The 26,751-nt window shown below is 39.1% G+C and overlaps 2 protein-coding genes across 5 annotated transcripts in view; one reads left to right on the plus strand and one right to left on the minus strand.

Moving 5' to 3' along the window:
- Window positions 1-21,999, plus strand: part of ECT2L (epithelial cell transforming 2 like) — a 53,059-nt gene extending 31,060 nt beyond the window's left edge. Inside the window, exons 16-22 of the mRNA XM_081940563.1 lie at window positions 1,596-1,743; window positions 3,877-3,950; window positions 4,857-5,013; window positions 7,828-7,893; window positions 9,074-9,159; window positions 12,892-13,064; window positions 20,354-21,999. Of these exons, the coding sequence (XP_081796689.1) occupies window positions 1,596-1,743; window positions 3,877-3,950; window positions 4,857-5,013; window positions 7,828-7,893; window positions 9,074-9,159; window positions 12,892-13,064; window positions 20,354-20,484 (835 nt within the window). The 3' untranslated portion in view covers window positions 20,485-21,999. The remainder of the gene's footprint in view (window positions 1-1,595; window positions 1,744-3,876; window positions 3,951-4,856; window positions 5,014-7,827; window positions 7,894-9,073; window positions 9,160-12,891; window positions 13,065-20,353) is intronic.
- Window positions 22,000-22,120: 121 nt separating this feature from the next.
- REPS1 (RALBP1 associated Eps domain containing 1) overlaps window positions 22,121-26,751 on the minus strand; it is a 53,524-nt gene continuing 48,893 nt past the window's right edge. For all 4 annotated transcript variants that reach the window (XM_081940561.1, XM_081940560.1, XM_081940562.1 and 1 more), the window contains 3 exons: window positions 25,723-25,871; window positions 24,902-25,007; window positions 22,121-23,422 (listed from right to left, as the gene is read on the minus strand). In XM_081940561.1, coding sequence (XP_081796687.1) covers window positions 23,354-23,422; window positions 24,902-25,007; window positions 25,723-25,871 — 324 coding nt within the window. In that variant the 3' untranslated portion in view covers window positions 22,121-23,353. The remainder of the gene's footprint in view (window positions 23,423-24,901; window positions 25,008-25,722; window positions 25,872-26,751) is intronic.

The raw sequence follows: 26,751 nt of genomic DNA on the forward strand, positions 1-26,751 counted from the left end.
CAAAATGTCTTTTCTAAATGGTTTGCTTAGCTTAATAAGTAGGTTTTATATGGTTATAAAAGCACTTCTCCAATACCTGGAGGGATGGCACACAAAAATCAAATGCTGTTTGTATCTTCTTGGAATGTAGGTAGAAAAGTGGATTCCATCTGAATGCAGAATAAATATCCCAATGGTAACAGCAGATCACCACTAGAACCAGTAAGGGAGATGGTGAGCTCCCTTTCCTAAGGATAGCTAGCTATTCATGGTACTTTAATTTGGATTTCTGCACTGAGGATGGGGTTGGATTTGGTGGTTCATTTAAATCAGAGGTGGTATTCGGCAGGTTCTGACCAGTTCTGGAGAACTGGTAGCAGAAATTTTAAGTAGTTTGGAGAACCAGTAAATACCACCTCTGACTGGCCCCGCCCCCATCTATTCTCTGCCTCCCGAGTCTCAGCTGATTGGGAGGAAATGGGAATTTTGCAGTAACTTCCCCTGGAGTGGGGAGAGAATGGAGATTTTATAGTATCCTTCTCCTTCCATGCCCACCAAGCCACACCCACCAAGTCATGCCATGCCTACCAAGCCACGCCCACAGAACCACTAATACATTTTTTGAATCCACTATGATTCCCCAGGTGCGTGGCAAAGTCACAATGTATTATAATATTTAGGATAAACATTTGAGAAAGTTTAGTAGGTCTCTCTTGTAAATTGGTTGGCAGAGAACCTCCCAGTTTTGATAATGAGATAAATAAATAGCTAGAGAGATTATTCTTGACAGTAATCTTGATAAGAACTTTGCTTTTTTCCCAAGATTCCTCCCTCCGCCCCTTTCTAAATCTAGCCTACAGTCCTTAGATGTCTTAGTTTCCTCTTCTGGCACTCAGGCCTGACTCTGACTTAGTTAGGTTAGCCAGGTGCTGCTGGCTGATAGAACCTCAACTGTTACAGGCAAGTCTGGATTAGCAAGCATTCCACTTCATGCAGGTGATTTAACAAAATTTCCCAGGGGTAACTGCCTCAATGCTTAAAGGTGTTTCCACCCCCCCCCCTCCCAAATGTGGGTCAGGCAAAGTATCAAATTTGCTAAAGGTTATACAAAGCTGAGTTTCTTGTTTATGAATGGATAGCTCTAATATATCCTGTAGTAATTCTAGATATAAGGAATCACTTGGTATAAGGCAGGCTGAAATAACTGGATACCGGGGATTCTTCTTAGTAAAAAATGCATTCAACAGCATCATTTACACCTGCCAACTATTTTTCAAGGGACAGATCCTATTCTACCACTTTCTCAGATTTCTACTTGGGTATGAACTTATCAGTTTTTAAGAATAGAATATCTTAATGTTGGCCAATTGAGTATTGAGCCTACCTGCTATAAATTAATATTTACAGATTAATAGTTTTCTGTAACCTTACTGGGATCTTTTCTACTGGAGTGGAGGCAGACCCATTAAAGGTAAGCCTTAAGCCTTGCCTCCTGCAAACTGGAAGGGAGATGGCTCCTTAGATGTAGAAATATAATGTTGTCATCACCAGCTGTTGCAACTTGTTTGCAACCAGATAGAAAGATAGAAACACCCTTCTGTGTGTTTCAAATACAGGTGTTTTTTAGCTGAGTTAACACGAAGGCTTAATGAATGGAGCCCTGCCCAAAACGTAGGAGACATATTCATTAAGTTGGGCCAGCAGTTTCAAATCTATGCAAATTTTTTCAACAACTATGCAGTGATTCTGAAAACTATCGATAAGGTAAGAATGCATCTCTCAAGATCTGACTTATTCTCTACAGGTTTATTTTATTAAACATACTCTTGCTAATTCATTTAAAATGCATGATGGGCATTTCCCTTTTACAACTTTCAAATGGTGCCAGTGATGGAAGCCTTTGGTTTGTGGCTAGCATGCATACAACAGGTTTAACTGGAATTCTCATCTCGATGGAGCCAGAAAATAGGTTTGAAAGTGCCTGGAGGATTTTCCAATTCCTCTCCCTTGAGGCCAGCATGTATTATGGCAAAAGTTTTTGCTATTCAGTTGTTTCTTTTTAATCTGATAATCGGATATCACTGTTTGTGTTTTCCCTGTAATTCCATCCATCTCACCGGACTAACATTGCTTCCGTCGTTTCATTCATAACCTATTTTGATATTTCAGTTAATTTTACTATGTAGCCCATCTCCCTGTTTTTAGATAGTTGTGCTTTCCATCTCATATAAGCCAGTTACTATGTGGTTTTTCCATTCCACACAATTTCAATTGATGAAGGGACAATTTTGACAGGATTGTTTCAGATTTATCTCCAGAATTGACACTTGGCTTATTTTTGCTATATGGGATATAAAATTATACAATAAGGAAATATAAGGAAAGCAATTCTTGCCGTATCAGATACATAATCAATATTGTATTATCCTTATCATTATTCACGCCTGTGAACCAGATGGCCTTAACCTAGTTTGGGCTGTTCATTGAGTTCAAGGTATCTACAGTATTTTCATTAAATAAAATGTGTTCCTTCCAATCATAATTGTACACAACCACAGACTGGGGCTCAAATTAGAGTTTAATGCCTAGTTTCACGTTGGCACAAAGTTACATGCAAACCATGGCTTATGGGAATGGATTTTTTTTCTTATCTGATCTGCCCACCCAGAGAATTCCTAAACTTCTTAAGCCAACTTAGAAAAGATAACTCTTAAATCTCAGTTATCATTGTGTTGATTGGGAATGATGGGCTTTATAATCTAATGCATCTAGGACAGATTGGTGGAAAATAGTGTAATCATACAAAAATAGACAGATGCACATCATTGTAGAAAACTCTAAAAGGAAAACAAGGCAAAATGTATTGGCAATTTCATTAAGGCAATAGTCTGAATACATTTTCTGCTGCAGCTCTCTTCAGCAACTTTTAGCACATGTTTGATGTGACTTTGTCTTGCTGATTGTTGAAAGAAATCTTTCTTTAATGAAACCATCTTGACCTGAGCAGATACACCAGACTTCTAATTAACACTCATAATACCATGGTATATATCCTTTAGACAGAAAGCATTTTATGAACTGCCTGACCAAAGAAGTGAAGAGTTTTGCTGGGACAGAGTGCTAACAAAATGGGGCAATGTGAAATGATATCTGTGTTAGAAAAGCTGAGAGCTGCCCATAAGTTCCTGGAAAATAATAGTGAAGTGTAACAGAAACAAGACATTTGCGTCTAGTTCCCCACTGCTTCAGGTTTCAATGCAATATCTGGAAAGATGGATAGTGTCTCCAGAGGGAGTGAAAGAAGAGTGGGCTTGTCATTTTTCCCAAGCTTAGTTAGATTCATGAATGTGTTGCTTGAAACTTTTAACTAGTAGTAATTGTATATTAAAATATTATTATAACCTTATATTCTGTTATCTGCAGTTCAAAACTATTTGAAGTTATTAGGTATGATTGACTAGAAATTTATTTCTTCCTGGTATCCATTAGTAAATTCTTAAATATTTCTCATTTTTTGTTCTGAGACCTATTTGTGAAGGTCTAAGAAATTTAAAAAACAAGCGAAACCAAACTATGAATTTAATCCATACTTATACACCATATGATTTGCCTTCATTTGAGCCCTTGGTTTTCCCCCTCACCATCATATCCTTGAAGAGAGATTTAGTATAACCCAGTTTCCTTAATGGGTAATATTCTAAACACATGACTGAATAATGTTGCAATTTGTGAGAGCTCAGTTTAGAGATAGCTCAGGATTATAATGCAGCACCTTTAAAAACTGGCAATTACAATGTTTTTCTTATTGAAAACTCTCTGATTGGACCAGATTAGACAATTGTCCTGTTTCATACATAATCTGGTCATTATGATAACCGAAACCTCTTGTTTTCATAGTGCCGAGAAACTATTCCACTATTCTGTGCTTTCTTGAAGAGACACGATCGGACTGTGGTTACCACCATGAGAAGGTAACCCAACCTTATTTCACATAAAGATTGTCATAACCTGGGAGCAAAACAATTGGCACACATCTTTTTATTAAAGTTTTAATATATCCTTCGGACTTAAAGAGGGATTCCTAATAAATAAGGAAAAAAGCAAAGTTAGGCTCTACCAAATAATGCTTTTCTATAAAGTTGTTCTAGATACACAAAGACCCAGAAATTTCTTGTTCTGGCTCTGTCAGCCAGCCCTTCAGCCACATTTTCTTCACAGGATAACATTAATACCATACATTCTTTTCTCATCTAGAAAAAGCACACTATTCTCTTCTCATTGGCAAGTTTATATATCTGCTTCCATATATGTGGAAAGGAAAAATTCTATGGTTGCATAGAGGGTAGGAGCGGAAGCAGTACTACTTTCTTTCCATTTCATATTCTGGTCGGCAAAAAACGATTTTAACTCCTGATTTTGGCTCTTAGATAAATTAACGTAAATACTAGCTTCTTCCTTCTTCCTTCTTCTTTCGTTGGATACGTTATCCAATATATTTTGGGAGTGTCTCACACCCAGGAAGGAAGGGAAATGATAGGTAGGCAGCTGACATGATAATGTGGCCTGTTGGCTAAACAATCGGCATATCTGGTGAGGTCTTTTAAAGTTGTGATGATGGTAGCATTGACATTAGAGAAATCTTCACTGTAAAGTAAAATAGAGTAATCTATCTAGCATGCAGATCATAGCAGTCTGTACAGCATTCAGTTTTATAGGTAAGATTTTTAAAGAAGTTAAGTTGCTTGTAGAAATATGGTGCTTCTACCATATGAGTTAGTTGACTTAGCTTTAAAATTTGTCTCTTAACAATTTGTTTTGACTGTACTTATCTGCCATTTTTCTAATTAAAACATTTAATGTATGTGTTTCCTGTGTAGCTTACAAGAACTTCTGCTCTGCCCTGCTAAGAGGGTCAAAGAATACATCACTCTCCTCTGTGCTCTTAGACTTCACACTCCTCAAGAACACACTGACCACGAAGACTTGGCCACTGCAATTAAGCAAATAAAACAACTCAGTGATTACATAGACAAGGTCTGTCTTCTACATTTGCTTTAGCACAATGATTATTTTGCACCCTTTTAGATGAATGGGGTTTATTTCATGCTACACGGAATATCCTCTAGTTTAATGAACCCAAATGGGATTGTGAAATAGGAGTGCCTCCTCCTCTTCCTCTTTTAATGCAATGGGATTCATGGTTTCAGTCACATTCTGGAGCTGCTGTTAGTTGCAAAAGAAAAAACCAAACCCAAGCTAACTATATGATATTTCCTTTGTGGCTAATAGGAGGCCAAAGTAGTAAACCAGCTGAGAAATTCCAGTCACAGCTGTTCAGTTTTATGTCTTTGTAGATTTTTTCAGATATGCTCATACTCAGACAGTAACTAGAGAATTTTTTTTCAAGCAATGGTGCTATAGCCAGCAGAATTCCTATCACAGGGAGAACTTGGTTATTCTCCAGAATATTCTCCAGCTCCTTAAATAGATTGTAGACCAGGTTTATTACTCTGTATGTGGTAGTGGATGATCAGTCACAATGCCAGGCTTTGGGGGATATTCTTGTATATCTGGATTTGGATTGATATAAAATGGATAAACTTTCTCACTTAGATTTGTGATTACATTGATCTATGCAATAGAAAACTAAAGCCTGTTCATTATGTCTTCTGACTGCTATCTGGTGTTCGGGAACAATTTGTGCTTCTTTGTCCTACATAGCGGTTTTCACGATCTTCCCATTTTTGTGTTGTAAATAAGTTCTGCTCTGTCTTAAATTGATGGATTTTGAGGTATGCCTAGGATACTTGGAGAGATTCCATTGATATGGGGGCCACTCTAAAAGTCTAGTAGTTGAAGTAATTTGCTGGTGGGAGATGTACTGTTTTATACAGTTTTTTTTAATTGGAATTTGGATTGCCACTTTGGTGGTGCAATTCTTTGTTGTTATTTTTTTTATATGCATACCACTGTTTTCTCTGCTGATAAGAATATCTTTTTCTCTTGTAAATTTGATCCTGTTGAAGATGTTATTGGTTGTATTCTGTGTGTTTTCTAAGTGACTTTTTTAATTATGACAAATGTTTTGTACACTCAACTGAATCTACATTTTGGATTGTATGTGTGGGAGGCCAATTGCTTCCAGATGTTGCATGACTGTTTTTGCTATGAAACTTGATAATTTCCATAAGGGTTCCTCTGATTAGTTTGTTCTGTCCATCAGAATTAAAGTCAGTCCAGAGGCAAAGGTCTTTAAGTTTCATGATTAGATTTATTAAAATGCTTACACACTTGGCAAGGTTTGGTACTTTATATAATAAGGCTGAGAACGGCTGGTTTTGGATCCATGGGTGTGTAGGGTGTTCTGTCATGAAATGAAGTAATAATTTCATATTTCTCAATTGTTAAGCCTTAGATTTTCTGAAGGCACTGCAAGGGTGAATTAATTATATGTTTATTCCTATTTATGCAATTTCCAATTTTTTGTAGTGAGCCCTAAGTTCAGTGGTGGGTTTCTGCCGGTTTGCACCGGCTCGGGAGAACTGGATGGTGAAAGTTACTGATCCAGTGTGAGGAGGTTCGACTGGTGGACCCAGAAGTAACTTCCGGAACACCTGCCCCGGCCCTGTCACTCGCTCGCTACCCCCCGCGCCCATCCGCACTATCCTAGCCCAATTCAGTGTCAAGTCCAATACCTGGGAGTGGAGGTGGTGAACTGAGAAGCATGGAGAGGTCCAGCGGCACAATCCACCAGATAGCAGCGGCAAGCTCAGGAGTTTTCTCCTGGATTCCCCTCTGTCCTCCGATCTCCCAAAGTTCTTTCCCCAACATGTGATAGTTTTATACTGGATTCCTCTCTGTCCTGCCTTCTCCAATTTCCCTAATTTCGGCCCTTAATCCTCCAGTTGTCTATTTTTGGGAAGTTTTCCCCTCTCCCCCCCCCCCCGTCATAGGAGTCCCAAAAAATTTTGCCACATGACTTGGGGTGGTGGTGGTCATGTGACTGAGTGTGCATGAGTGATGTCAAGTTGGCCATAGCCGCCCGGTCACCTGACTGCCAAGCCACGCCCACAAAATAGGCCACACCCACAGAATAGGTTCTAAAAAATGTTGAAACCCACCACTGCCTAAGTTGTAGGTCGTGGTTTCAGGTAGCAACACAGTTAGATAGCTTTATATTTGATTTGCTTATTTGGGGGGCATCTTGGGTTGAGGATGGGTTCACAACTTTTCATATGCCATTCTTCTTTTCTAAGCTGTCCTATGTTACCTGCATCAATTGCAGTTTTCTTGGCCTGCTTGTACAGTTTCTTTTAGGTTTGCATATTTGCATATTTGTGTAATATATTATTGATTGCATGATAAATGCAACAAATATGTAAATTGTCAGTTGTTCATCTGGTGCACTTCCATCATACAACTGTTAATTTTTACTTGGGGAGTCTACTGTGTAGGACATAAATCATTGGAACTTGTTTGAAGGCAATCTGCTCCCACAAAAGTTTACTTAGATGTTTTAAATTTATGCAAATATTTTTAGACAGGTGACTCTTTATATGAATATTGAAATGAAGGAAATTACATTTTCTTAGCAGACAGTAATTTGAGCTGATCCAGGTAATGCTTTGAGGGACTATAAAATAGGTTCTCAAAATTTAATCCAAATATACATGCCTGATTCACTGTGCTAAATTAGACTTCATTTTTTTAAAATGACTTTATTTTTTAACAAAAAATTAACGTACAGTTGTTTTATTTGCTTTTTAAAGAATATCTTCTTGGTTATGTAGCATAGCCCTCTAAAGAGATCCTTGCAGTAATTTACTTCCCATATATTAAATTTTCTAGTTGAAACTGAATGTGGGCAGAAATGATCAGCTCTTAAGTGTGCAACAATGCATCCAAGGAGGTCCTGTAAGTAATCAGCTTTGTTTATATGAACCAAAATGCCCAACAAGTGCATGGCATTTATTTGTCATAATGTCAGAAGATGTTCCCATAGTTTAATGTGTTCAGCAATAAATGACAAAGACAAAACCAATAGAGTTACTCAAAGAAATATGTTTTGGTAGAATAACAAAGAAAAGTAAATGCCTTTTATGAATGGGAAAGTTGATTGGAAAAGTATTAAAAACTGCAATATGAGAATGGGTCAATTAAAGGTCAGTGTGTATAATAAACTTACAAAAATAAAATTTCAAGCAAGTAAAACATAGTGGCTGAGTTACTAGAATTGACTATGCTAAAATCCCATTCAAGCACAGAACTATGTTCTTCTATAGTAATTAGTGTCCTTGACTAGGAATAAGGTTTCTGTAGTATTTGACTCATCTTCAAAGGCAGCTCTATGTTGAGTTCATCGTGATAGCCCAGCTGCAAGGGTTTGAGGTACTTTTACCACTTCATTGTGGTAGGTAAACTACAACTGGTGTGCCAGCCAAAACTAAGGAATAGATCCCGTGGCCACAGCCTAGTTTACATGATGATTTAGCAGGAGTTTTCAACAAAAAAGTTCCTTCTCCAACTCAAGGATTAGCCTATTCTAGAGATCGTGATCCTAGCAAGAATCATTAGTTTCAATGTTAACTACCCTGATGTTTATAAACACAAGAAACTACGTATTGTCATGGTTTAGTTTTTGTTAGTTTGAGTTTGTTTCTTCCTATTTCAGATCCTAATTATCTCCAAACACTAGTGTTACTGGATCTGGAAGTTGGAATATATGACACAACCCATGGATAGTTGGATTGATGTATTGATTGTATTGTCTATGGATCAAATGTTGTATCCCTCACTGTAACCATCAATTAGTGAATCATAATCAGACATTTATATATTCATTGGAGTGTTGTTGCTATGTTTTAATTGGTCTTTGAGACGCACAATCATGATGTTGAAATGGGTGACCATACAGATTGAAAAAAAAACCCAGAGTAAACCAAGAATGTTGATCAATACCGCAAAAAGTACTTCTGATGTTTAAACATTTTAGAAGCCTATGATTTATAAACACTTGCAATTCAATGCAAAGTAGCTGAAAATAGTGAAGGAATTTGATAACAGTTTGCATCATTTTTAATGTTCTCATTCACAGCAGTTATTGAAAGCCAGTAGATACCTAATTATGGAGCAAGATGTGGCCCAGCTAAATTGTTCTCAGAGAATGAATTTGCCATTCAGGTAAATGTATCAGTAAAATATTAAGGATAATATAAACAAAATTAGGACTAGCATTATAGAAATGCTCCTTCGTTTGTTTTTTTAAACGTTTTCTTCTTTCTAAACAGATACCATGAAGATAATAAATGCTAACTGAATTGAATTATTTATTGGGTAAATAATATGTCACATTGCATACTTTCCTTTTTAGAGTGCGATAAATCTTTTTAAATAAATAAATAAATAGAAATATACAAATATAAACATAAACACAAGAATATAAACACGGCTATAAAAAGTTACAGTATATCTGGACTTCCGGTTCCGGCGGCTACGGCAACAGGCAAGCCTTTGCCCGCTCCCGCTCTCCCGGTGGGCTTCCCCCGCTTCTGGGGGGGCACAGGACGCCCCGGAGAGGCGTCCTGCCGAGGGAGGGCTCGCGGAGGGCCCTGGCATCAGTGGCGGCTGGTGGGGGCTTCTCCGCTTCGCTCTAGGCACCGGGGAGCAGTTTCTGAGGGCGCGCATGCGCCTCGCTCCATGCCGATCGGACAATGTACTTTTGAAGGAAGCAGCGGCGGTATGGTGAGAGGTTTCCTTTCTTCATTCCCTTTCTTTTGAACTGATGGACTTTTCAGCGTTTTTAGAAGTTAAACTTTCGGATTCTTGCTGGAGGTGCGGCTAGAGGGAGGGGGATTCCGCCCCCCCCTTGGACAAGCGGCTTGAGAAGATTTTGCTTTCGCCCCCAGGGGAAGGAGGAGGGGGGAGAGCCAACTAATGATGCCTCACCCCTGTAAAAGTGACTTTCATTGGATTTAGCTCCAGAACTTATGGGTGAACTGAGAATTTTTTGAACTTTTAAAATTTTGTTATGCCTCTGAGCCCAAAGCTGGCAGGGCAAGATGGCACACTTCCGTTGCCTTCATGAACTGTGAAACCTGACTCCACCTTTAAAATTCAGGCTTCCGGTCTTTGTCTCCGTGTCACCCAGAAGAAACTCTTGTGGATTGCTATTTCCTGAATCCTCTGGAGAGAAAATTTTTCTCTATTGCTAGACTGACTAAAGAAACTCCCAGCTGCTTGGATCTTCTGCCTCCTGAACTCATCTGCCTGCTCTACCTCTTCAGCTGTCCAGTGTCTACACTGACTGATCTCTCTGCTTTATAAACTATGTCTCCAAAAAGACCACCACCTGGAAAACCTGGCTTTGCTACCTCTGCACCGACATCTGCAACATCCAGTCCTGCCACACAGTCAAAGATTACAGAACTGATGCAACCTAAGAGTACAGAGATGGATTTGCAACAAATGCTTCAGCAACTCATACAGGGCCAGGAAGAAATTAAGAAACAATTAAAGGAAATGAAGGAAGAAATTAAAGAGAATCAAGTCCAAATTTATAAGAACTCACAGAGACTGGACCTTGTGGAGGGTGGGGTGGCGGAGGCGAGGGGGGGGGTAGAAGCTTTGCAGAAGGGTAACAAAGAACTTGATATCCAACAAATGAAAACAGAATTTGAGAGAATGTCCTTTTATCTTAGATTTCAAAATGTTATAGAAGCAGATGGGGAAAACATAAGGGACATCATGACTAATATCTTAGCTGAATATATACACAAAGATAAACAACAGATGGAATGGGAGATAGACCTGGTCTATAGAGTGAACTCAGCATATGCCAGAACACACAATGTACCCAGGGAGGTCCATATCAAATTTCTTAGGAAAAGCACAAGAGACATAATTCTGGGTGTACAAAGGGGGCAAGCATTGACATATCACGACAGGGAGATAACCATCTTGAAGCAGATCCCAAAAAAAATTAGGGAGAAAAGGAAAAATTATTCGCAATTGGCGAATAAATTATACCAGAAAGGGGTGTGGTTTAGATGGTTGATGCCTGAAGGGATGCTGATATTCTGGGAGGAGACAAGAATCAGAATTAATACACCCATAGAGGCTCAGGCCTTTATGGAAAAAAATAAAGCGAACCTAGAAAAAACAGAAGACTCTTCAACGGTCACACAGGACACGGGAGGGGCCGGAGCTCTGCCAGCGGGGGGAGAAGGGGCAACACTAAGAAAGCTCAGATCACAAAAATGAATAAGAAAATCACATTGTTATAAACAGACCGAAAGTAATAATGAAATTATATCTAGACTATATATCATAATATATAAGCTGATTGAATTTTTTTTTATAGAATTAATATGCTGATTTTATACAATTTTGTATTAATGTTTTATACATAGATGTATCTTATAAGTTTGGAGGGAGGGGGCGTCTGCCATACTTGCAACTGCCAAAATTTGTATACCATTCCACCTACCCTTTTCCTTATAAATGTTTTAAAAAACCAATAAAATTTTCTGAAAAAAAAAAGTTACAGTATATCTCTGGGTAGTTTTAAGACTGCTCATCCATAGAGATTCTGCCCACTCAATTCACGGGCACAAAGAGTGCCTTACACCAATAATGGAAAGTTCCTATCCTTAAGGGATCCTGAAAGTGGGCATTCTCTTCAGGGACTTCTCTATTCTGGAGCAGCTTGGTCCCCAAGGGACAAGGGTAGCTTCCATTCTCCTGTCCCCCTAGAGGTTCATAGGAACTTGACAGATTTGGAAATCCTTGGGACTTGAGAGGCTACACCTCCTGTTGCTAGAAATATTAATCCTAATTTTAAATCTAGTTTTCTATTGCATTTTTCTTATTGTATGTTACTATCACCAGAGGTGGGCTGCTGGGGGTTCGCATGGGTTCTAGCTAGAATTCTGCCCAGTTCAGCGAACCCCCAAATGCCACGCCTGGCTGGCTCCTCCCACCTCTCCCATCCTGCCCTGCCCCTCCTAGGAGACGCCACGCGGCCCGTTCATCATGCAAGGTAAGTGCAGGGCCCGCGCGGAGGCTTATGGAGGGCGAAAAACTGGCTTACTGGAGATTCCGGAAGTCTGGAAATGGGTCTGTTTCTTGCCTCCGGAGTCCGGAGGAAGCAGTTTTTGCTCTCCCTGAGGCTCGAGGAAAGCCTCCGGAGCCTGGGGAGGGTGAAAAACGGACCTTCCAGAAGTCCAGAAATGGGCTGTTTCTGGCCTTTGAAGGGTCTCTGGAGCCCGGGGGAATCAGTTTTTGCACTCCCACAGGCTCGAAAAAAGCCCCCCCCCCCTGTGGTGCAGGAGGCTGACTAGGCCATACCCACGATGGCCTTGCCCACCCAGCAATGGGGAAGCGAACCCATTGCCGGAACTTTTGAAGCTTACCACTGACTATCCATCAATGCATTCGCTGCAGCTGGAGCTTTTGTGTACTGCTTAGAATAATCTTGACTGAAATAGTTTACAAATTTATAAATAAAAAGATTTTAAAAATTAAATATAGAGGGACACCAATAATATTATATCATCGGGCAAAACAATTCAGGCAATTGTGCCGCTAACATCATTCCAAAAATGTACAGCAAATCAGCCTTTTTAATGAGGTCCTCGCTGAGCTTTGAGTTTGAGCAGTTAGGGAACTGTTTTATGAGTATGAATGGGTGAAACATGTTAACTTCTGTATTTTATTGTAGTGATCCAAAAGATTTTGCGTTTTGTCTTATACTTTTCAAGGGGTAGACTTTTCCTTTTTTTCCCCTTTTAGAACACTTTTATAAACATTCACTATAATGCACTTTAAAAAAAATGTAATGTTCTCCTGTGGTTGTTAAATGATTTATAAATAATATTAACATGGATAACGAAACTAATCTTTCAATTTTTCCAGGTTGTATGAGCATACCCATGATCTTAGGCTTTTCCTGTTCAATGACATCCTTGTTATTTCACAACGCAACATCTCCTACAAGCCCTTTGAACGAATCCCCAAGGTCATGTACCAGTTTTTGACTACAATCATGCTCCATCAGCTCCAGATTGAAGACATTCCAGATTCTAAATGTATGCTTTTCATTACTCTAAAATAGTAAAAAAAAGTTGAATGCTGTCATAGGAAGTTTAAAAATATATATATTTACCGTATTTTTTGGAGTACAAGACGCACCAAGGTTTTGAAGAGGCGAATTGTTAAGTCCTCGAGGCTACGGTGCCATTGACTATCATTACCGGCCCCTGATTGGTTGAGACGCGAGCATCCAGCTGGCGGGAGAATGCAGCCATTCTATTGGTTCAGCGTCTGACAGCTCTAGTATAAAAAGGGCTGTCAGCTGTCAAATGCTGCTGTTTGCCGGGTCGAGGTTTGCCTTACATTTTGCCGTCTTATACTCTTAATAAAGGTTGTGCTAGTTTCAACCTGCCTTGCCCCAGTTCCTGTCTGCCTCGTTCTCCCTATAGAACACAAATTTTAAAAAAAGGTTTTTGCACTCTGCAAACTTCCCCAAAACAGCCAGTTTTTCATGAAAACGGGCCTTTTTTTTCCAATAAGGCACAATAGCCTTTAGGGGGCTTGCAGAGTGCTCCTGGGGCTGGGAAGGGGGGGAAATTGAGCAAAAACACCTCATTTTTCACTCATTTTTGCCCTCCTCAGCCCCAGGAGCTCTCTGAAAGCCTTCTACAGGCTCTGCACGGCCATTTTGGTGAAGGGGGCGGGGTTTCAGAAGAAAAAAAATGCTGTATTCAGCATCTAAGATGTACCCAGATTTTCAGCCTCTTTTTTGAGGGAAAAAGGTGTGTCTTATACGCCGAAAAATACAATAATTATAACATTAAGTATTGTTACAAAATCTCAAAGACATTCTCAGAATCAAACTATGTGATGCTTGTAGTGAGATCTGACTTCTGGCAACTTCCTGCAATATTCCTGGAAAAAAAGATGCACTTTGCTCTTGCCTTCTTTTTAGGGCTGAGAAAGTGGGGCTGGCCAGGCATGAAATCTTCTTACCTTCACTACTTGTTCGGAACTGGGAGTGTTCCCAGTTATACGTGTGCTTGCTTCACTCGCATGTGGCACTTTTGTGCATACGCAGAGTGTCTGTGATGATGTCTGGGCAGGTGGGCGGAGCCTCCCACCACCGCCACTACCGGTTCACGCGAACCGCAGCGAACCAGCAGAATACCATCTCTGGGGCCGGCCCAGGGTTGTCCAGCTGCCTAAGGACGAATTAAAGTTCCCAGTTTTTAACCTGGTCCCTTAACCACTGAACCAAACTGTCTCTCTCTTCTTTAGCAAGAACCGTTATAACATACAACATTGCTTTTGAAAGTAGGCTTGTTCCAATTTGAGCATTTAGGAAAGAAAGACCCTTGACTCCATTTTAAAGTGAAAAGGTTTACTTTTACCAAAGTTGAGCACTTACAGCATAAGCAAAGCTGGATCTGAATATACCTGCGCAAAGCCTGCGTTTTCCCTGGCCCTGCCCCCACCCCCTTGACTAGTGTATCAATGTCCAATGATATTTGAATTAGAAATTTTGGGAATGGCCTTCAGATTTGGCACCTCTGTAGTGGAGTTTCACATTCCATTCTCATGGCTCCATCCTTGATTGGACAGTCTGTTCCGGATTGACACCTCTTGTTCCTGTCATATTTCCCCATTTACCTCCCCAATCTCCCCTCTCCCTGCATTTTATGGCAGGATGCCAGCAAAATGGAGTACACTGAAGATGGCAGAGCCTGGCAATCTTGCACTTTTTTTTTTAATGTAACAGGAGAACCTCTGGTTTAATGATCGTTTAGAACAGTTTGTTTACACCACTGGAAAAACGACCGTTGCAGCATTCTCACAGTCATGTGATCAAAATTCAGACGCTTGGTAACTGACTCATATCTATGACAGTTGCAGTGTCCCAGGGTCATGTGATCACTTTTCGTGACCTTCTGTCAAAGAAAGTCAATGGGGAAGCCAGAGTCACTTACTGTGGCAAGAAAATTAAAGTGGGGCAAAACTCACTTTAGAAATGTCTCAGTTAGCAACATAAATTTTGGCCTCAGTTGTGGTTGTAAGTCGAAGACTGCCTGTAGTAGATGGGAGGAGCTGTTAGTATATACTTTTTAGGAATTTCCATCTCTTACCTTTCTCTTTCTGTGACTGTTGATGTAGGAGAGAGAGAAATATTCACACATTTTCACTGTGAGTCTGCTATAAGTCTCAGTATTTGCTGCTGGGGTGGCAGATGTATCAAAATGAATACATGGCACTGTAATGGATACTAAATCATATCCAAATCCCCTAAGGCTTTATTTGAAATTCTGGAAGTCTATTTAGAATACAAAGTAGCATGTGTACCCAGACACAAAGAAACAGCAGAACAATGCAAATCAAACTGATGATAGTTTAAAAACAACTGCTCAGTAATGTAATGAATGCTTCCATTACCCTCATTCTGGTTTCCTTGGGGTATTTAAGTCATTGACTGAGATGGGTGGCTATAGAAATTGAAGAAATAATAAATAAAACAAATGTTGGTTCAAAGACAAAAGCCTGAACCTTTTCTAAATCTGCACACTGTGGGCAAAGTAATTTGACCAAAAATATTCCAGTGAAAGGAATTTTTTAAAAATCAAATACCTCTAAAGATGGCTCCATCCCGCCTATACTTTAGAAGAGGAGCCAGAATTAAGCCAAACAACTAAAGGTCAATAACCACACAGTCATCCTTACTAAAGGTATAAAACTAGATCAAAATTAATCTGAACATTTAAAATTTAGTAAGGCAAATAGTAACAAACGTTCCTGATTTATTAAAGCCAAAGTTGTCCTAACAAGTATGTTCAATAGGGGCACTTTTGTATTTCAACAATTAAACCATAGCGAGGGCAAATAAAAAAAATGGGGGGGGGGGGGAGAAAATTCCATGAAGCAAATATTTCACAAATTTGGTTTATCACCAATTCCAAGAATGGTATTGATTGTTGCGGTTTGTCTGATAAAAACAATGGGAGAAAGATTTAGGTAGACTGTTGTGTAAAAAAGACTGAACTATTAGGAAATAATCTTTAAGGGATTGCAATCAATAATGTTTATGACAGTTTTGGGTTGTTTTCCAAGTCAACTTAAATTGTTGGTTTTAGTTGATCCCAGGACAATTCAGCAAATACAAAAGTTAAAATAATTTTGATGGAACAGTGGCCAATAATAATAAAATAAATAAAGTCAATCCAGATAGATTTCAAGATTTTGACAGAAATGTAGTCATCAATAATAAAGTAATTGAATGACTGGGCTAGACTGGGCTTTTGTAATCTCATTTTTCAAAATTTCCCAAGCTTCTTGAGTTGTTTTCCCCTTGAGGATTCTCATCCATGGAATTCTTCCCAAGCTCTCTCTAAGTTTATTGAAATTAGCTCTCTTAAAGTCCAAGACTCTAGTTTGACTTTGTTCTACTACTTGTGTTTGCATAATGTTGAATTCTAATATTGCATGGTCACTTGCCCCCAGGGTTCCTGTGGCCTCAACACCTTCTATCATTTCCTCTCTGTTAGTGAGAATTAAGTCCAATATGGCTGATCCCCTTGTTCCCTTCTCTACTTTTTGGGAAACAAAGTTGTCTGCTAGGTTCATTAAGAACCTGTTGGATCTTCCACTTGGTGCAGAGTTTGTTTCCCAGTTGATTTCAGGGTAATTAAAATCCCCCATTACTATTGTGATGTGCTTCCTACATACCTTAGTTAGCTGACTAGCAAAAAGTTCATCTACTTCCTCTGCTTGGTTGGGTGGCCTGTAATATAGACCTATGTCAATATCATTCCCTCCCAAACTTTAATATTGACCCAAATGCATTCAAGATAGTTCTCATCATTGTTGTGCTCTATTTCTGTAGTGATGTGGTTATTTCTTATATATAGTGCAACTTCACCTCCTCTTTTATTTGGTCTATTTCTTTTAAATAATTGAAATCCTTCCAGCTGTATGTTCCATTTGTCGGTTTCATCCCACCAAGTTTCTGTAATGGCAACAATATCGTATCTGCCCTCATTTACTTGAATTTCTAATTCACCCTGTTTATTCCTCATATTCTGTGCATTGGTGTATAGACATTTGAGTCCATTTTGATTGATCCTGTGTTTACTATCTACATAACCTGTGTTATGCCTGACTGCCCCTATTTTCTTGCCACTTGTATGATTCATGCACATGGCATGGCACTCACAAATTTTGTAGAAGAGTTTTATTGGACTGAGTATCACTTTGGAGGGGGGGCTTCTCATTTCTAAAATTATAGATTAGGTTGAAGGGTATTCTGTTGACAAAAATATCCAAGGCCTTAATATTGGGATCCTATACAGATACTCCTCGACTTACAACAGCAACCGAGACTTGAATTTCCATTGCTAAGCAAGACAATTGTCTTGTGAGATGCACCCAATTTTACAACCTTTTTTTTGTCATGCTTAAGTAAATCACTGCAGCTGTTAACCACACAGTGGTTAAGTGAATCTGGCATGCCCCCATTTGCTTTGTTGGTCAGAAGCTGGCTGGGAAGGTAGCAAATGGCAATCACAATGACTCCAGAACGCTGCAACCATCATAAATATACACCAATTGCCAAGCAGTTGAATTTTGATCATGTTATCAAAATTCATGGTAATTTGGGGAAGCTGCAATGTTCCCAAGAATGGTTGTAATACTCTTTTTACAGTGCTTTTAACTTTAAATAATAACTAAATGAATGGTTGTAAGTTAGGGACTACCTGTATATCAGGAGAATATTGGGCCTTTTTGTTGCTCTAAAACAAATGGATCAGTCACTATTTGACTCCAACCATTAGCAGTTCACAAAAAAAAAACCCCACCACACACACACACACACCACACACACACACACACACACACAGACACACACGACAAAGCGCTTGATGGAAAACCCACTCACTTTAGTGCACGGGTTTCCTGTTTAGCAGGCATTTGTAGATTAGATTAGCTATTTCTGCAGTAAGGACATGTCCAGAACTGACTTTATTTGGAAGCTGAGAAAACAATTGCTATCTTCCTTGATCATTCATATGCATCTTTAATATCCTTCAACCTATTCAAATGGGAATTCTCTTTAAAGCCAGATGAACAGCATCTGATTCCAGCCAGTTGATTACAAAGGGGGTGCATTTCTGAATTGTAGTTTCCTAAGCCATTTTCTTTAGATCAGGAGTGTCAAACTCGCAGTCATGTTGTCGTCATGTGATGTATCACAATTTTTCCCCCTTTGCTAAACGGGCGTGGGCGTGGCCAGCACATGACACATCCGGCCCAAGGCCATGAGGTTGACAACCCTGCTTTAGTTGATTAAGTATACCCACCTGTGCTCTCATCTTTCAACAGCAAGTTTGGTGTGGCAGTTAAGGTATCAGCCTAAAAACTGGGAGACTGATTTTGTGCCTTAGGCACAAAACTAGCTGGGTGACATTGTGCCAAATGCACCTTCTCCACCCTCGGAAGAAGGAAATGGCAAGCCAAAAATCTTGCCAAGAATACTGAGGGCACTAATTCAGAGTTACCAGGAGTTAAAACTGCATTTTGGAAAGAGCCAGATAAGACAACTCTTTTGCCTAGCTCTGACCACATATCATGCTCACAATGAATCTCACAGAAAGGTTGAACCTATATATGGTTCAATGGATGGCATGGGCCAGGTCATATGAAGAACCACCTCTGAAGATACCTAAAGGTATCACAAAGGTGCTTTTTCAAGAGGCAACTGGACTTTGCTTTTCTTTGAAGATGTTTCACTTCTCATCCAAGAAGCTTCTTCAGCTTTGGCTAGAGTCAGATGCTGTTCGTCTGGTTTCAAAGGGAAGAAGCTTCTTGGATGAGAAGCGAAACGTCTTCAAAGAAAAACCAGAAAGACCAGTTGCCTCTTGAAAAAGCACCTTTGGGACAACCATGACCTTAATGACTGAGACTCTCCATAGACATACCTGAGGATCAGGGATGGGTTGTTGCTGGCATTCCTATCAGTTTGGTGCGCATGCGCTGTTGCCTGTAAATAGATCTGCGCTTGCACAGAACATTAAAATATGCCCCAAAAAACATGTCACAGTGACCGGGTAACTGGTTCAGAGGTGTGGCCAACCTAGGTCGCTGCCGGTTCTGCGACCCTGGCCAACATTCCGGAACCAATGCGAATCAGTAGCAACCCACCTCTGCTGAGGAGATCTCCCTGTGCTGCCAGGTCAGATATAGTAAGTTTTCCAATCCCTTAATGGTATCACCTAGTAGGACCTGGGAGATTGGTCTTAGAGAGCCTTTTACTCTTCCAAAAGGTCTTGAAAGGCTGACTTTTTACCTCAGCATTGGCATAGAGTAAACCTGAAACTCACTGATTGCAATCATGTATGTATTGGGGATAATTGTTTATGGATACGTTCTATTTCTTTGGCGGCTGGTTTTATTACTTCTATGTTTTGTTGTAAGCTGTTCTGAGTTTTGACAGATAAGGTAGGCGGTCATTTAAATCTCTTAATACAAGAGATGAAGTTCTAAGAGCTCAAAGGGGAGGACCATTAAAATATAAGGATAAAGAAATAACCATTCTTAAGCAGATCCCAAAGAAAGTAAGAGATAAGAGAAGGAAATATTCCTTCTTAGCAAAAAAATTATACAATAATGGGGTTTGGTTTAGGTGGTTGTTACCAGAAGGTATGTTGATTTTTTGGGAGGGCAGTAGAATTAGAATTAACACAGTTGCGGAAGCAGAGGCTTTCACTAAAAAACACAGTGCTCTCTTAGGTGACATGGGGGATGTTACACAAGAAACAAAGCAGGGAGGGGCTGAGGCTCTGCCAGTGGACGGGGGGGGGGAGGATGCGACAACAAGAAGACTCAGATCACAAAAGTGAATTGAAACATTATTGCAAATGTTATCACAATGTACTTTCATGGAAGTGATAAAAAGTAAAATGATTGAAACATACTGATGATTTTGTGTTAAACCTAAAACTGCTAATATCTATGTAAATGTTCATAACTTTCTATTTTTCTTTTTGTAAAAGTTGCGAGACCCGGGGGGGCTTCTCCCCCCAGCACGATGTAGCTGTCAAAATGTTCTATAACCTTCTAACCCCTTTTTCCCTGTAAAACTTTTAAAATCAATAAAATTTGGACAATAAAATCTCTTAATACATTCATACAGATTGGAATTTTTAAGCATTCTATAGAAGTACGTAATACTTACCTGGATAATATTTTTTTTTGCAATGTATATCCATTCCAATTTTTAACTGCTGCACATTTTGACTTAACAAATATTCCTAAGGAATCTAAATTAATGCCAAATTTTGTTTGCTTCTTTTCACAGATATCAAGAATGCTTTACTTTTACAAGGGCCCAAGCAGCAATGGATTTGTTCTACAGATGAAGACAAGTTTGTATGGTTTTCTGCATTACGAAAAGCAATTCACTGTAGTATCAGTGAGCATGTAAACTGAATAAGGTAGTCCTCATTTAGTGACTGCAGTTGGGATGGACAACTCTGCCATTAAGTGAAGCAGTTGTTATGTGAAATCCATGTCTGTGTTTATGATCTTATTTTAAATGTTTTCCTGTGTGTTATATACCTACAAGAGTTGTAAATGTGATGATTGGTCACCAAGTTTTCTTCCTGTTGCAACTGTGAATGGTTGCTATATGAGGCAGTTGCTAAAGAAGGCCTACCTGTATACTTTCCATGTATACTGCTCATGATTTAATGACATGGTGGATGTAACCATTAGCTGCATTAACTTTCTTATTATAAACAAATTTAGTGTGAAATAAGTATATACAATGATTTATCGCAGGAGCATGTGGTTGAGTCATAGGTTTTGAATGTGATTAATAAAATAGATATCAGACTTTTTTAAAGAGATACTTCCTTATCACCAATAAAATACAGCTTGCCTGATTTTGGACTTTACATATGCAGTCAAAAATTTATATCTGAAAATTATGCAGTAGAGTGTGTTTCAAACACTATCACGATGCTCTTATCCGTATCTTGCACAAGAGCTTGGGTAGGCATCTATAACCCTTATACTGATTAGTGCTGTAGGGAATCTCCAAACTAAGTAAGAGCTGGAATCTTTGGATTTGAATATGAGAATGTCAGGATTGAGCATGATACTATATGACAGGCACACACTGTAACCAAGTGCTCATGAGCTTCAAAATAAAGTGAGAATAAAAGGGTTTTGTTTCAATGACTGAATATATAAGGGATATAACTACCTTTCTAGTCCTTTCATCCATAGAAACATGTTTTCATGCAAAAGAAAATGTTTAGTAAAATAATAAATGACACTTGCTGTGACTTGATATTCTGTTTATGCAATACAATATGTAGAGAGAGATTAATGAACCTAATGTCAGTGCATGATGCATTATACTTTATTTTGAATATGTTGATTGTTTGGCATGTGCAGAAAATGGTTTTTTTTTCTTGTTTCTTCCTGAAAGTTTGATATTTTCTACTAAAAAGTTTGTTTCCAATTTTTATTAGTGAATATAGGACTATCAGTAGCATATACAACCTTAGATGCAAGCAGATAGTCTGGTGCCCACAGAATGCTAAACGTGTCTTTCTTATTTACCCTATCATGTATGAACCCACCCAGTTTTAGCGTTAAAATAACTGACTATATATTCAGTAAGTAAGGGATGCGGTGGCTCAGTGGCGAAGACGCTGAGCTTGTCAATCAGAAAGGTTGGCAGTTGGATGGCTTGAATCCCTAGTGTTGTGTAACGTAGTGAGCTCCCGTTATTTGTCCCAGCTTCTGCCAACTTAGCAGTTTGAAAGCATGTAAAATGCATTTAGAAAATAGGAACCACCTTTGTGGGAAGGTAACAACATTACATGTGCCTTTGGCGTTTAGTCATGCTGGACACATGACCACAGAGATGTCTTCGGGCAATGCTGGCTCTTCAGCTTTGAAATTGAGATGAGCACCGCTCCCTAGAGTTGGGAACAACTAGCACATATGTGCAAGGGGAACCCCTACCTTTTTATATTCAGTAAAAAAATGTAAAAAAACTTGTCTTCTATCCACTTGTCTCATTATTGAGCCAAATTAAAAGAATTAACTCCAATTAAAATATTGTGCTGTTTTATTGTTGTAAAAATCACACAGTTGCTAGTTCTGATTCTGCTGAGATACTTCCATGCATTTTAACATCTATGATCCCACAGCCAGAATAAGCCATTAAATAGAATATCTGCTGTTAGTCAGCATTAATGCAAATTTACATACGAGATCAAAAGGTGTGTATTATACAATATACAACAAATCCTAATACAGTACATCAACCTGAATAGCAGGATACACTCAGGAAACTTTGTGTTAATAATGAAGCCTGTCTACAAGCCAGAACAAGAATGCTTGGAGACATGAACAGAAATAAGAACCCCAACTTTTTAAAAAAACACAAATTGGGGGTGGTGTGGTGTGAGGAGTGGAGGGGAAAGACTGGGCAAGAGTTGAGGTACTGACACATTTCTTGACCACAGTGTTACAGTAATGTTTGGTGGGTGTGTCAGTTTGTAAAAGATAATGTGCAAAGCATGCAACTATATGTGGTGTTCAGGAAATATGCACGACTGAGATCGACACCCAATCCTTTAACAGAAGAGAAACACTTTGTGGGCAGACTGCAAAAATGACATCATGAATGCAAACATTTCAACAATAGTCAAGCTGTGGTCACACATGCAATGGATTAAAAGTCAAGGACAACGGAATTTGGCATGGGAAAGTATCAAAGGACATAGGCAGGACTTGGAAGATAATTGGCTTACTCAAAAAGAATAGGCTTCTGAAATTACTAATGATTTGCAAGACTGCGAACTCTGATTTGGGGGATCAGTGATGACCACAGCTGGCTAATTTCCATTTACACAGTAAGACAGATGTGTAAAAGGTATTTATGATACATATATGTGCTTTTGTGATAAAAGTAGCTATTGGGATGTTTTTATACATGATTTTTGATGTGAAAGATAGAAAATTCATTCAGTATTCAGTTCCAGTTTGGGATATAGGCCACTTAAGTTGTATAAATCTGGCTCCAACTTAAAAATTATGTCCTCCCAAGAAAATGGGAAGATTGGCAGTGCCAATATATTGAACATTCAAGGAAATGCTTATTCCATTCTTTGTATTAAAATTATAAAAAGTTACTTAAATACAACTGTGGACAGAGGACATAACAATCACAACAAAAATGTTAAAGAGTGCACTGAGTGAAACATATGGGATTTTAATTAGGCCTTTTACCCAAATTTCTGTTTCAGAGTTAATTATTTCACAGTTAATGGCAATTGGTTTATAAGTGAGAGAAGGGTCGGAGCTGTTCCAGTTGAACCTCCAGTGAAATTCTCTCTTCCAGAACATCCTAGAAAAGAAATTGCCATTTAGATACCATAATTAAAGTGTATTACTATATATACACACATGCACAATTATATATATATATATTGCTGATTTTATATAGAGAAAATTAAATGTTTATGTAAATAATGTAGGACTATGAAGACACAACTTTTACTTCAGCATGCAAAATTTCTTCCTAAACAAGTATTCTTTATATTTTTCTTAAAAACATGTCAGCAATTAAATTCAATAATCTTGTTTAGGAAGGAACACTTGTGGTTTCCTTGCATGTAAAGAAGTAAACCAATAAAGAAATATTGAAACAAACTTACGTTTCAACAAGCCTCTTTATTTTACATTTAGTAGATAGAAAATATTAATGGATGTATGAACTGCATAAGATGTCAGTTTATCAGTAGTCAAATTCATTATTGTGTTAAGAGTAGTGGTTGTGAATAACGCTGAAAAATTACTTTTACAAAACTATGTTGATGGAAAAATGTGACAATTAAAAACTTATATTCTCTGTGAATCTGCAGTCACAATCATCTAATGATTGTTCCACCAACTCTTTCAGTGAAATGTCTGAGAATAGATTGTCAACATTCATACATAGGCTACTTACCGTGTTTCCCCAAAAATAAGACAGTGACTTATTTTCTTTTGACCCCCGAAATAAGTGCTTGGCCTTATTTTCGGAGAGGTCTTATTATTTTTGAGGGGCAGGAGGCAGCGAGCATGGTGACCTCATGGCAGCTGCTGTGTTGCAATATTTTTGCATGTGCTCAAAAACCCGATTGGGCTTATTATCTGGGGAGGTCTTAACGCATTTGCTCAAAAGCCCGATTGGGTTTATTATCTGGGGAGGTCTTAACGCATGCGCTGAAAAGCCCGATTGGGCTTATTATCTGGGGAGGTCTTAATGCATGCGCTGAAAAGCCCAATTGGGCTTATTATCTGGGGAGGTCTTAACGCATGTGCTGAAAAGCCCGATTGGGTTTATTATCTGGGGAGGTCTTAATGCATGCGCTCAAAAACCCGATTGGGTTTATTATCTGGGGAGGTCTTAACGCATGCGCTGAAAAGCCCAATTGGGCTTATTATCTGGGGAGGTCTTAACACATGCGCTGAAAAGCCCGATTGGGTTTATTATCTGGGGAGGTCTTAATGCATGCGCTCAAAAGCCCAATTGGGCTTATTATCTGGGGAGGTCTTATTTTCTGGGAAACAGGGTATGTATCTGAACTGAAGAACTGAATAGCTCTTTTCCCTTTTCTTCCCTAATCCCATGGATCTGGTAATTAGTTTTCCAACATGTTCTGAAGCCTTTGGTATTCTGCAAAATAAATCTCACTTAAACTATATGAAGGAATTAGCTGAAGAGAACATGCAAACTGAAAGCATGAGCTATGGATCCTGGGATTTTCTTTACACGTTTGCTAAATGGAAGGAACAATGTATTTTTGTAAAATATTTCATAATAACTTGTCAATTGTCTTACCTTTAATTGTTGCTGCAATTCACTGTTCAGTCTGGCCAGAACAGTATTGGTCTCCTTATTGCGTCTAATCGATGCCTGAATAGCTTTCTTGTCCTTTCCTACCGATCTGAGGGAACATTTCATGAACATTTCACCGCCCCGAGTCTCTTTTGAGAGAGGGGCGGTCTAAAAATCCAATAAAGTTAAAAGTTAAATAACTTTCAGGAATTGTGTAATACTTTCCCCCCATTATAGCTCAAGTTGTTCTGAACACAATATTGTTAAATTCCCAAATTAAGCAACAAAAATCACAGGTTTTTTTTTTTTTTTTTTGGCGGGGAAGCAGTTTACAAAATCAAAAGCACATTATCCTGTACTTTGACCACTGTAACTTAGAAAAATACCGAAAGGTCTCAATCTCCAGCCCTGGACATATGTTAGATTCAATTTCAGTTTAGAACATTACCCAAATGGAAAAAATTACCCCAATGTTTGTTAGTTGCATTCTCTCAATCATATAACCAAAAGCTCCATATGATGAAAGAAGGATCTATGTGCATCAATGGGTTTGCATGAGCCATTCCATTCCCTCCTTATGCAGAATACAGATATTTTATGTAATTTTAATAAATTTAACATGGAAAAGTAGCTTGCAAAATATTTTGTAGTAATTTTCTCTACAGTCTCAATTTTTGCAAATTAAAGCTTGTTTATGCTGCCTTTCCTAGCAATTCGAGAATTCAAGCATCACAGACCATTAAACGTCCCTTTAATAAATTTATTTGCTATTTAAAATGAAAATATCTCAGTATTAGGAGATACTCATACACATCTTGGATTACCTAGGAATAGATGGCTGAGAAGCAAGAACAGCAGCTATGACACCTGCTTTCTGTGCATGTTCCTCAACTTCAGGTCTCAGCTCATCTTCGGATTTTGGCCTTCTGCGAATAGGCTTTGGTGGTGGTGCTAGAGGTGTAGTGCCTTTGGCCTGAAAAGAGAGTCATCATGGTTGATGAATGCATATTGAAGTAAGTTTCACCTGACCTCAGAAATATTAGTTGGTTAAATAATTACAAATACTGATTATTTAAGGTGTAAGAATCACTTTGATGTAGGGGTTAAAGTAGGGGTGTCAAACTCAATTTCATCGAGGGCCACGTTAGGGTTGTGTTTGACTTCGAAGGGGGGGGCGTGCCAGCAGTGGCATAGCCATCTTGACGTCACTCATGTCGGGGGGGGGGGGGGGGGGCAAGCAGGCTGCTAGCGAAATGGGTTCCTGAGCTCAGTTTCAGGCAGTGATGGGCTCCTACAGCCCTCCACCAGCGAAAATGAAGCTCTGTTTTTGCTGGTGGAAGTCTGTAGGAGGCCATCACAGCTGAAAACAGAATGTGGGAGGGAGATGTGTGGCCCTCTCGAGCTCCATTTTCTCTGGTAGAGGCACTGCAGAGGCTGGTCGCTCGCTGTTTTCAGGGGGGCTGCGCGGGCCAGATCTATGCACCCCGCAGGCTGTATACAGCCTGCGGCCCTTGAGTTTGACACCTCTGTGTTAAGGCATCAGGCTAGAAACCAGAGGACTGAGTTCCTGTCCCATCCTATGTACAAAGCCATATATGTTACCAGGGCCAGTCCCCTCCTCTCAGCTTTTGAAGAGAGCAAAGGCAAATCATTTCCAAAATCTTGCCAAGTTCATGCAGTTGCCAGGAGACAACACTGACTTGAAGACGCACACATGCACACTCAGAAAGCTAGCTATTAAACTAATTAGTACATTTAATTATGGCTTTTAAAGAGACCTTACTGTAAGTCTCGTTAATAAAAGACCACACACAATTCTACAAGCTATAAGGTGGCTGTGCCTAGGGATATAG

This window comes from Natrix helvetica (assembly GCF_964273705.1).
Source record: "Natrix helvetica genome assembly, chromosome: 2".
Lineage (NCBI taxonomy): Eukaryota > Metazoa > Chordata > Lepidosauria > Squamata > Natricidae > Natrix > Natrix helvetica.